The sequence below is a fragment of the Schistocerca piceifrons genome, chromosome 2 (assembly GCF_021461385.2).
Source record: "Schistocerca piceifrons isolate TAMUIC-IGC-003096 chromosome 2, iqSchPice1.1, whole genome shotgun sequence".
NCBI lineage: Eukaryota > Metazoa > Arthropoda > Insecta > Orthoptera > Acrididae > Schistocerca > Schistocerca piceifrons.
Window position 1 is genome coordinate 751,402,591 of NC_060139.1, and position 12,295 is coordinate 751,414,885.

General features: G+C 36.2%; 1 protein-coding gene across 1 annotated transcript in view; it reads right to left on the reverse strand.

Annotated features, from left to right (window-relative positions):
* Nucleotides 1-12,295, reverse strand: part of LOC124775823 (RNA pseudouridylate synthase domain-containing protein 2-like) — a 1,015,654-nt gene that overhangs the window by 64,201 nt on the left and 939,158 nt on the right. The window contains exon 7 of the mRNA XM_047250655.1: nucleotides 3,452-3,539. Within this exon, the coding sequence (XP_047106611.1) occupies nucleotides 3,452-3,539 (88 nt within the window). The remainder of the gene's footprint in view (nucleotides 1-3,451; nucleotides 3,540-12,295) is intronic.

Consider the following 12,295-nt stretch of genomic DNA (forward strand, 5'->3'; position numbering starts at 1 on the left):
TTTATAGAACAGCTTGTGGTTACACACACACACACACACACACACACACACACACACACACACACACAGAGAGAGAGAGAGAGAGAGAGAGAGAGAGAGAGAGAGAGAGAGAGAGAGAGGGAGGGAGATTTGTGTGGCATGTCAATATCAGAGGTTCCACAACGAATTCAGAGGTGGAATTAATGATTGTTAATTCTGCCCACTCATCTGCAACAGTTAGAGAAACATTTCCTCACAAGAGACGGACTAGCAATTTTTGCCAGAAACATGACAGTTATCAAAGCAGTGATTGGATGTGGCTGGCCTGCACCAAAAAAGTTGAGCTGATTTTATCTGCCAGAAAAGATGAATAATGTTTCATAGGGTGCAAAAGGTAATTCTTCTAATTGATTAACCAGTAAAGGACAAACCACTAAATTCCTTTCAACAACCTAGTTTTTTAAATGAATGAGAACAGTACTAGATTGCAAAAGAAAAGATATCATCTTTCATCAGTAAAATGCACCTGCCTGTGAAGCTGGTTTGGTAACAGAAAAACTAAATGATCTGGAATACTGATAGATTATCTACTCTATTAGCTAATTTGGTGGTCTATAACTTCCACCTATTCCATGTCTAAAGAACCTATTGATTGGAAAATGTTAAAGAGTTCAATGTATATGCTATAATAGCCATACATAAACACTTTATGGCTCATCTAGAATAACACTCCAGGAATGGAATCTGCTCATTTGTAAAATTTGGGATGAAGTGGAATGACTTGAAAAGGATTACCTCAGCAAAAAGTTGCAGTGTTACCTAAAAATGGAGTCTTACTTTTCACATTGTTCCCTTATTATTTTGTGATATAGCACAAACTACATTCTAAACTTTTGTTTCATTTTCTGAATTTCAGGAATGGAGGAGTTCATATTGATTTATCTCATTACATTTTTCTGGAAATACCTGAGGTGTGAAACATGTTATGAACACTATTTAGCTTCAGATGGTTGTATGTTTTTGGAAAACATACAGTAAAATATCTGAACTTTTCTGTGAATACAACTAGGTCATCAAACATTCTTAGCAGTCCTGTTGCATGCCACCTTGCTTACGAAGATCGAAGCTTACTGCTCCTTGCTTGCCTGACTGCACCCTATCATTTATGGCTTTAAATGTAGGAAGAAATACTTTACATCAAATAGCTTTAGGTCTTTTCAAGTTTGCAGCCTAATTGACAATTTAGTTTTGTACATCCAATTATAAAATCTACAAATTTATTATTCTCTAGTTTTAAAAATAAATATACAATGAATTCAACAAAATCCAATAGTACAATGTAGTTAGTTAACTGATTTCACTTATTTGTGCATCACTGAAAAGTTATTGTTACTCTTGCCTCAAATAGTTACAATAACTAAATGTTCAGTGCACTGATTGCAAATTGTGTTTCCAAATAATTCTTCTACTTAGCATGACAATATATGGTAACACATGAAATGAACTCCCAACTAGATACTGATCTGTACTAAGTAAACACTGATGAATATAAGCTATAGATTTCGCTGGTAACTCAAAATTACTGAAAATTTTAAGCTGTGGGATTAAAATATACCTAAACAATATCACCAAATTTTTAAAATCTTTGTAATCGATACAGATTTTTCAAGAGATTATAAATTGTTTGGTGAGGACTTCTTACAATTCCTCCACGGGAAATTAGAATTAAAGATGTCTTTAGCAGTTATATATATATATATATATATATAATGTGTGTGTGTGTGTGTGTGTGTGTGTTATAAAATAAGATACAGCCTTGTTGGCAGCTGCAAACACAAGCTTACATATTAGAAGAAGAAAGAGCAGTATGCAACAACCAGTTCTAGTCTCTCAAGAATCATTAATTGTGGCTAACAGTTAAAGTAGACACACAATGGTTTCTTATTGGTGGCACCTAATTTTTGAGCTTAAAAAACAAGATGTTAAAGGAAGTAAACTCTGGCAATTAATGAGACCATAATAGTGTAAATTCTGAGTGCTTGAAAATGTTCATAATGACACAGAAAGTAGACACTGCCATAAAAGGAGACAATATACTGTGAAAGACTCTAATAGTAGTACACTGCCATAAAAGGAGACAATATACTGCGAAAGACTCTAATAGTAGTAACAAAATACGTTGTTGGAAAAAAGCTCCTCTCCTTCACATTTATTTATTTTGAATTCTGGTACTGCTTAACTTTTTGCACCCTATAGAATAAAGGTCCTCTCTTTCACAATCTATTTCTTTTAAACTGTGGAACTCCATAACACACAGCATCCTCTCGACTGTGTTTCTCAACCTTTTCCATGTTTTCAATTTTTTGTTTCTCTTACTGAACTAAACAGCTACTGATTCAAAATAATTCAGAGTAATTTTCAGCTTTTTCAAACTAATAATTTAATTCACACACTAATGTCTTAGAAATATAAATTATACCTGTATCTGAATTATTTATACGTGTTTTATTCCATTTTTTATTGCTCATTTACATTTATTAAGTTAATTTTAATAACTAATGGAATACTACATATCAACGAAAATAGTTTTATCATCATGTAATGAGGAATAGGTTTGGCACCCTTGCTTTGGTGACATTAGATACACTCTATTCCTATTTATGGTACACACTGGAAGCATGCAATATCAAATGTTTCAGTATGTCTCAACTGCCTTTTGCAATACTAAGATAGCTTATATAAATACCAAAGCTTGGAGTAAAGCAAAAAGGCAAAAAAATCTCAAGCCTTTTGCTGCCAAAGATCAAGACTACAAAAATAGCACATTTAACAGCAATATTCAAATATTAATGTAATGTTACGGCATACAAACAAAAATATCGCATTACAGACTATTTAAGTCTGAACGTCTGATTTTGAGCATGTCCATATCTGCATATTTCTTAAAAAAACCACAGACAAGTATATGACCAAACATTCCATAGTCACTTTGTTTCTGTGTTATCTCACTCTGCTGATGTTCTTTACCAGCATTTAAAGCGTGGGAAGTGAGGTGACTTTTCCAGCAATATGAGGATAGTGAGAATCTACACATCTGAACCACTTCAGGATATCAGTATGCCAGTTCACTTAGCACTAAATGTCAGCACATGACAAATTAATCACACAATATTATTGATACTTAGTTAAGGATCATAACTCAATGTTTTGATTTATTCTTTTTGCAGACTATAAAATGAATGAATAAACATAAGATTTCAGTCAGTAAATTTTAAAAATATTACACAATTTGCATACAGAAACTATAAAGCGATTTATGGATAACAGTTGTCAGTTCTGTGAACCATCCTTATATGTGTGTCCGTTCTGACATACAAATAGTTCTGCGTGATTCAAATGATCCAGCAAAGGAGTCAGGAGGATAAACATACACTAAAAAGAAAGTCTGAGAGGCAGTCTTGTTGCCACTTACAGGGATTGAGGCAGGTTTGTTAACAACCACTACATCCTCATCCATGTGAACTATGGTGATAGGGTCGGAGGTAACAGGGACTTCATGCCTGAAACAAATCAATGGTGCAGTACAGTGCATACACACACAAACTCACACGGACAAACACTGAAAACCACAGACAAGGTGCCGCAAACCAAACTAGGTGTTCTTAGGATTTTTGAGAAATTCTCTGTTATCTGTATAGAATATCAATCTCTATTTGTAATGACAATGATGAATATACAATGTAAAATATGTTTTATTTCATTTTTGTTTACCTTCTTGATTTTCTTGTAAAAATAAAATTAAAAAAAACCAGAAGCAGAGGAATGTTTGCTTTGACACAACTATTTGAAAAAGTAACTTACTAAATCGATTAAATTACAAACATTTAGTTTATGTAAATTTTAACTCACATTTATGCATAAAAATGGTTAGTTCACAGAATTCGCAATAACAGAATTAGTAACAAAGCCACAAGTCAGTTTTCTAACTAAAAATTACGGTGTTATAATTTAAATAAATGATATTGTGAAAAGCTGAATGCAGCTATGGGCAGACTAAAATCAGTAGTATCATGCAGTTCTACTCACATATTCTCACAATTATGAGGTGTTCAGGTAACTAACTATTCACACACTCTTTGTCTTTCTATTATCCTATAGTGCACTCATGTACAATGACAAATGATGTTTTAGTCATCACTGGTGAACAATATAGAAATATCACATTTTAAGATACATTACCACAGATTCTTCAGTCAGTGAAAGTGATCCACTAAATCCTTAAATTGGTCATATAAGAAAAGAGAAACTAGACAGAAACTAAATGAATCTGTGCATATGCAAAGTAGTTTGATTTAGTTAAGATGAATCCATGAAATTCATGACTACTCCACAGATATGGTCATTTGGAAATGCTTTTTGGGTTAAAAGCAATTCTGAATCAAATACTGTCATGTATAGTGTCTAAAATAGTTCACCAATACACTTTTATTGAGACTGAAACACTAATAACATAGGAGCATGCTGCAGTGTTTCATACCTTTAACACAGATACAAACTCTTTTTTTAAAACAAATATATGGAATGGTTAAATCTGAAAGATTTACATCTACCACTTTGCAGAATTTACTATTATTTCTTTTGCCACCTTAACATAGTTCTATAGGCACACTTGCTTGAATAATACAAAGAAAATAATGAGATTTAAAGTAAAAACTAATATATAGGATGGCACAATACTTTCTTATCATGATAATGTGTTCTCTACTGTCAACTACACTTTTCAAAGTACTTTTACTTTTACACATTTCACATTTCAGTCATTTATGGTCAGATAAGGACAGTGTACTAACAGAAGAATTCGTGACTCATAAATACATGGATGTGTTCCGGAAGAAAATTGGTTGGCAAAGGAGTGAAAGTTTGGCTGGTTGTGTGTGTGAATGTGTGTACTTTTACTAGAAAAAGAGCAAGCACTTGAAAGCTAGAGTGATCAGTTATTTCTGTTGTGTGTTTCAATGCTCCATGAATCAGTTGGCTATAGATGAGTGGTTGTCTTTCCATTTTTTATTATTGTTCCTAGGAATTTACATTATTATTGTTCTGATTCTTTGGTATTTCAAGAAAGAAAGACTGAAGTAAAGAATAGTAACACCTATTTATACAAGTGATATCTAATTATAGACCAGCCTCCCTCCTTCCTATGTTCTCAAAAATTTTTGAGAAGGCAGTTTAAAACATAACATTGAGAATATAATTTCTGAGAATAACCTTGTAACAGTTCAGTCTGACTTGTGTAAAAGCTTCTCTTCTGAAAAAGCGATATATAATCTGACAAATTTAGTTGAGGTATCATTATGCCGCTTATATAGGGAACGCGTGACCTTGGTTACGTAACGCGCTGATAACGGACTTAGACTCTGCGCGCACCAGCGGGAGAGCAATATAGCGTTCGCGTGCTCTGGTCGTACTATGAGCGCGCGTCTGCTGGTGCGTAGGCCTAGTGCCGAGCCAAGCGGGTTGCGTAACCACCCGGCTAGGCGCCCAGCGGGCAGTGCGGTACTATGCTTTGTTAATTTTTTCAAATTGTTGCATCCTTGAGCCCCCGGTTACCAGATGTTCATCTAGCAGCTCTCGGCTGACGCCCCCAGTTACAGGAGTCAAGGATAACACTTTATTAATAATTATAATACAAAGTAATATCACTAGTTACAGTCCATTCTCAGCAAGTACACCAAGTCCTTTGATCCATACATGTATTTTCTCATCATTAGAAACTTTTCTACAAGAGCGAGTATACAGGGGAAAAGGCATATTACTATAAACAAAACTAGGTCTACTTTGCGTCTTCGGGTCAATTCCACACTGCCAGGTCTTGTTGGCATTTTCTGTGTTTTTGGTAAGAAAAAAATCTAGTAGAAAAACTAAAATGTTATGTGGTTAAAGGCATTTTCTTTAAATGGATGGCACCATACCTTAGCAAAAGGAAACAACATGCCCCTTTAGCAAATGATACAACATGAATAAGACTAAATTTGTACTCAAGAAATGTTAAATATTATATCCACAAGGATCAGAACTTGGTCCATTCCATTCTTGAGCTGTGCAGAAGTAAATGATTTACCTGAAGCATTGGAGGACTCATCAAAAACTGAGAAGTTTGCTGATGAAAAAATTGTACTAGCCAAGGACCGAAATATACCCATATCAGACACACACATTCCTGAGGAAAGAACTAATAGTGCCAAAAGCTAGAATAACTTCTTGTACTTTTTTGTGTCCACATTTAGAATTTCACTTCTTGAAGGTAATACTGGCCAATCATTTTTGTTCTTGTCATTTTATAGTTTTTTAAAGGAAATTTTCCTTTTGATACAAGTAACTACATCTCTGGTACTATTCTTCTTATTTTGTCTGTGTTGTCTGTAATTGTTGCCTATCACCTTTTTTCATTAACTGGCAATCTTTTTTGGCTCTTCGGTCATCTTTTTTGTGCAATTATCAATCATTTTTCTTTGGATGGTGATCCTCTTTCTTTGTTTGAGTGTACTGCAACTTTGTTTGGAGACCTTTTTCCTATGCGCAATGATCCTTTGTCTTGCAATCTTTTACTTTTGAATGTTTAATGGCCCACTTTTATTGTTTGGTTTCCTCTTGTTTTTTGGGTGACAAATTTTATTTGTTGAATGATTTTTTCCTTGTCTGGCTACTGTTTTTCTGCATTCAGCATCTTTTAGCTTTTCAGTGATCTTCGCAGTGTATTTCATGACTCTCTCTTGTTTAATGTTTCCCGAATATTCTTTGAGTGGACAATTTTGCCTATGTAGAGAAACTCTTTACCTGTGTTTCTGTTTCATATAACTACTTTGACCAGTCTAAGGAAGGAAGATAAGGTTTTAAACTCACATCAAAGGGAAGCTCATTAGAGATAGAACAGACTGAGGAATGGCAAGGAAGGAAATGAGTTATGCCCTTTTTGAAGTAGTCACCCTGGCATCTACTTTGAGCAATTGAGGGAAACCACAAGAAAACCATTATTCTCCCAATGCAAATCTGGCATACTAACCACTGCAACTGCTCACTTGGTATCACCAGTCTAAATCATTTCTCCTTTTTTTCACTTTTATAGTCTCCCTGTTGCTGTTGAAGGAACTCACAGTTCCAAAAACTAGTATGAGGTTTCTTTTATAATTTTAATGTGTGTATCAACTGTGCTGAAATTTTACATTCTGTAAAGAGATTCTATAGTTTTCTCAAACAAATTTTCCTTTTCATACAGTTCTGAACAAATGAAAGCTGCCTTACAAGTAACAGAAATAGAGATCAATGAGGATACACTGAATGAGATTCCATGTTCAAAGGTCCTACGCAAACCGGTAGACAATAAACAGGTTTTATGAGAACACGGGTCTGATCAGTTAACCAAACAGTTCAGATTTGCCTGCTTTGCACTTAGAAATCTTCTCATTATTTCAATCCGCTAACAGGAAAGCTGGTATACTTCATGTAACTTCACTCAACATTCTCCCATGTCATAATTTTCTCGAGGAATGTAGCTAAGGTGAATATTGTGTAAAGGTGATGAGTGAACATCTTGAAGAAACCTATTCAGCAATCAAGATTTTCTTACACTTATGTACCGATACTTGTACTCTCTAGTTCCGTAATGGTTTTTGTGGTTAATGTCACGAGAGAAATTAGGATTAACTCTGCAATCCACAAACAGAATATTAGAAGTAAAAATAATTTTCATACAGACTATGTTTCCCTCTCTAGGGTTCAGAATGGAGTTTTGTACTTTGGTGCACAACTCTATAACAGGTTATTGGTAGATATCTGGGTAACTGAACCTTCCTCCCGAAATATACATAAACGAAAAAGAATACATCATTATTCACTCCTTCTACAATTTACGTGACTCAGGAACAAAAATTCTAATATTTGTATTACAGCATATAGAAGTTGTTAGTGCCAGTATCCAGACAGGTAATGTGGTCTGTGTAATTCTACACAAATGCTTTGTTTGAAGTATTAGATAAAAAGCAGCAACTTAGTACTATAAGAGGAAGAGCAATTACTTTTTTCAAAGTAGTTTGTTTTCTCCTAATAAACATAAGTATATTTCAAGTGATCTAAAAGTAATTCTCATATATTATAACGAAGTCATTAGAAATGGAATACATGTTCCAATTGGAGAAGGAAAGGGTAAGAATTCGGCTGCGTCTCTTCAAAGTAACTATTTAAGAATTCACAGAAGTCACCTTAAATAATTCAGGAGGAGTTGCAGGAAACTTATATATGGATAGCCGAGTGACCACTGGTCAAAATTGATTGTTAGTAAACTTTTACAGAAGTAAACTGCAGTGGCTGTATCCATCTGTAAATGTATAATCTTTTTCATTCCATATCCTTGATGGCTCTCCTTCATTACAGGATTTACAGAACACAATGTGTGATGGAGAGTGAGTGAATGAAAGAATAAAAGAATGAATGGAAGAAAGCATGAAATTAAGATTCTTTCTCTCTTTTTTTCTTTTTTTTTACTGAACAAGTGATTTTATAAAGATAACACTCCTTAAGTGATAGTTCTGACTTTCTTTCTCTGAGATCCTCGCACTGTGATTGCTGATTGGAGTTATGTAGTGTCTAAAGCAAATAGAAAAATATATTTTGCTTGTTACTGTGCACCAGCAACATTTCAGTCACAAAAAGGAAGTAAGAAAGATTAGAGGTTAATGCCTCACTGGTGGCAAGATCACCAGAGGTGGAGTCTGTAACAGAATGCATGTAAAACAGAATCTGAAGAGCCCTTTCGGAAAGGACCCACTGAGAGCATTTGTCTTTAGTGATACAGGGGAATCGAGTAAAACCTAAATCTGGGTAGCCAGATGTTAACCCTGCTACTCCTTAATTTAAGTGTAGTGAGCCACCTCATTTGGTATGTATTACTGTCACATTACTGTGTTTGTAAAAGATGATACATTTTCCTGTTGCTTCTGGTTGTTCTTATTGTTGTTGTTGTCTTCAGTCTGATGACTGGGTTGATGCAGCTCTGCAACCGACTTTATGCTGCAGAAGTCTCATATCTGCAAATATTCACTGCAAGCTAAATTCAATTAGATCTGCTATCTGTATTTAACCCTTGGTCTCACTCTACAATTTTTACCATTTTTTCATCCCTCAGAATATGTCCTATCAATTGATCCCATCTTTTAGCCAAGCAATGCCATAAATTTATTCTTTCTCCCCATTTGATTTAGTACCCCCTCATTAGTAACTTGATCTACCCATTTAAATCTTCAGTATTCCTTTGTAGTAGCACATTTCAAAAGCTTCTATTCTCTTTTTGCCTCAAATGTTCATTGTTCTTGTTTCACTTCCATACATGTTTATGAGCCATGCAAAAACCTGCAGAAAAGATTTTCTACCATCGAATTTGTATTATACATTAACAAATTCCTCTTTTTTCAGAAATTTCATTCATGCAATAGCCATTCTGTGTTTTATACCCTCTCTACTTCGTCCGAAATCAGTTATTTTACTGCCCAAATAGAAAAACCCTCTCCTGTTTTTGGTGACTCATTTTCTAATTTATTTCTCTCAGCATCACTTGATCTAATTTCACTATTTTCATTATCCTTGTTACATTACTGCTGATGTTCATCTTATAACCTCTTTTCATGATACTATTCAGTCCATTCAAACTATTCCATATGCTCTTTCTGACTGAATTATCATGTCATCAGCTAACAGTAAAGCTTTTATTTCTTCTTCTAGAACTCTTCATTTGTCCTCTAAATTTCTCCTCAGCTTTCTTTACTGCTTGATCAATGTCCAGAATGATTAATGCTGGGGATAGCCTACAGCCCTATTTCACTTCCTTCTCAAGCACTGCTTCCCTTCTATGTGGCTCCCCCCCGTCGAAGGTTAAAGTCCTCCCTCAGACATGGGTGTGTGTGTGTTGCCCTTAGTGTAATTTAGTTTAAGTTAGATTAAGTAGTATGTAAGCCTAGGGACTGATGACCTAAGCAGTTTGGTCCCACAGGAACTTACCACAAATTTTCAATTTCCTTCCATGTATTTTGACTCATATAATGGCAGTTTAGTTTCTGCACAAGTTGTAATAAATTCCTCTTACAGTTCTGTATTTCCTGAATTATCTTCATTTACTTCCTCTCCCCTTTCTGTAACACACTGCTCAAAAGAATTACGGGAATGTGACTCTGGGGATCTGCCATAGTCCACTGAGCAATAATTGACAGTTAAGTATGTTACCAAATATCTTTCACAACAAAACATCATTACGTCCTCGATCTTTTACATAAAAAGAACTGAAATGTCTGACAGGAGTCAAAATCAAAGTGGAACAATCATTCATCCCATCAGCCTGGTTGCTTTTCTTACACTTTGAGAGCTTAAATACCATGTATGCCCTCCACAAGCATTTATCGCAGCCTGACATCTACACGGCATACTCTGTACAAGTCTGCGGCTGCACTGTGGATATCGATCTTCACAAGGGGTTTTCATGCATTGGCAACCTTGTCCAACCTGTCTTGTGCACTGGCCTGTCTCCTTGTAGTGTGTCCACAACATATGGACAACTCATGGAGAGGCATTGGCATCTGCAGCAACACAGCTGAAAGTCCATCCTTTCAATGTGCACTGCATTGCATGTGCCTGGTCGAATACAACGCCCAGAAACGACAACTGCCATCTGTGCACCTCACTAGAAAAGACTGGCACCCCGGTACTCACTTCCTTCCGAGGAGTCACCTGACACTGTAATGCATAACATAGCCCATACAGTGATGAGCCAAAATATTGTGAGTACATGTCTAATAGCGTGTTCGGCCATCTTTGGAACAGAATAAATCACCAGTTCCGCATATCAGGGATCAGACAGTTTGTTGGTAGGTTTGTGGAGGTATGTGCCATTAAATGGCTGTGCACAGGTCATGTAATTCACGTAAATAATGGGCTGCTGATTTGTGTATGCGGTTATGGTGCCCAATAGTGACCCACACGTCTTCCATAGGATTTACATCAGGTGAACTTGGTCGCTGAGACATCAATGTGATTTCACTAAAATGCTCCTCAAACCACTGTAGCATCATTCTGGCTCCGAGACATGGACAATTATACTGCTGGAAGATGGCATCACTGTCAGTGAAAAACATCAAGCATGAAGATGGTTCAGAGCCAAGCTGAAGCATGCCTCCAGTTACTACCACAGGTCCCATGCAAGGCAAGAGAATGTCTCCCATAGCATAATACTGGCCTTATCAGCCTGCATCCGTGGCACACTACACGTTTCAAGCCGCCATTTGCCTCAGTGATGGCATTTGTGGAAATAACCAGTGACCTAATTTAGCAAAAATGTTATTCACCTGAAGGGATGACATGAATTCACTGATCAACGGTAGAATCCTGGTGGTCTCGTGTCCACTGCAATTGTAATTGACAATATCGTTTGCTCAACAAGTGAACACATAGGGATGGTCTGCTGCGGAGTTCCACGTTCAGCAATGGATGATGAAACACTTGTGCGAGCACCGGCACTGTGCTCTTTTGGCAGAGATGCCACAGATCGACACCTACTCTGCTTTACAGAGAAGACCAGCCTAAAAACTCCAAGTTCTGTGAGGAGACATGGATGTCCAATCATTCAGTGTCTAGTGGTGCTGTCCTTCTAGCTCTTTCCATAGATGCTCACAATAGAAGCACATGAACATTTTAGTAGCTTTGCCATTTTCAAGATACTCATTCATAGGCTCTGCGTGATAATAATCTGGCCTTTGTCAAAGTCACTTATCCCAATGGATTTCCCATTTGCAGCCCACGTCTTAACTAGGATGATCCCCCATCTGTGTCTGCTCCACTTATATACCTTCGTTACCATGTCACATGCCCACAATGCCATCAGGCAGCATCCAACATCAGGGTGGGCAGTGATTGTAATGTTTTGGCTTATCAGTGCAGATTGCAAATGATTTCAAGTGTTGCCTACATTGAAAGTGAAGATCTCAAGCCATGGAACAATACCACAGGTATCACCTATATCCAAACAGATTTAACATACTGGACACTGATACACATATTCCTCTAATATGGACTTTTGAGCAGTGTATTACTTTCAAGTTCATTTCTCCTGTACAGCCCTTGCATCTATATTCCTGATTTTAATGTTGTTAAATGCACTCTAAGAAAGAAAAAAGGCACCATCAAGGTATTATCTGAATATGACATAAATTGGTGGATTTGATGTGCATGCACAGCCAAATAAACAGTCAGAATTTCAGAAAAATTGGATGATTTA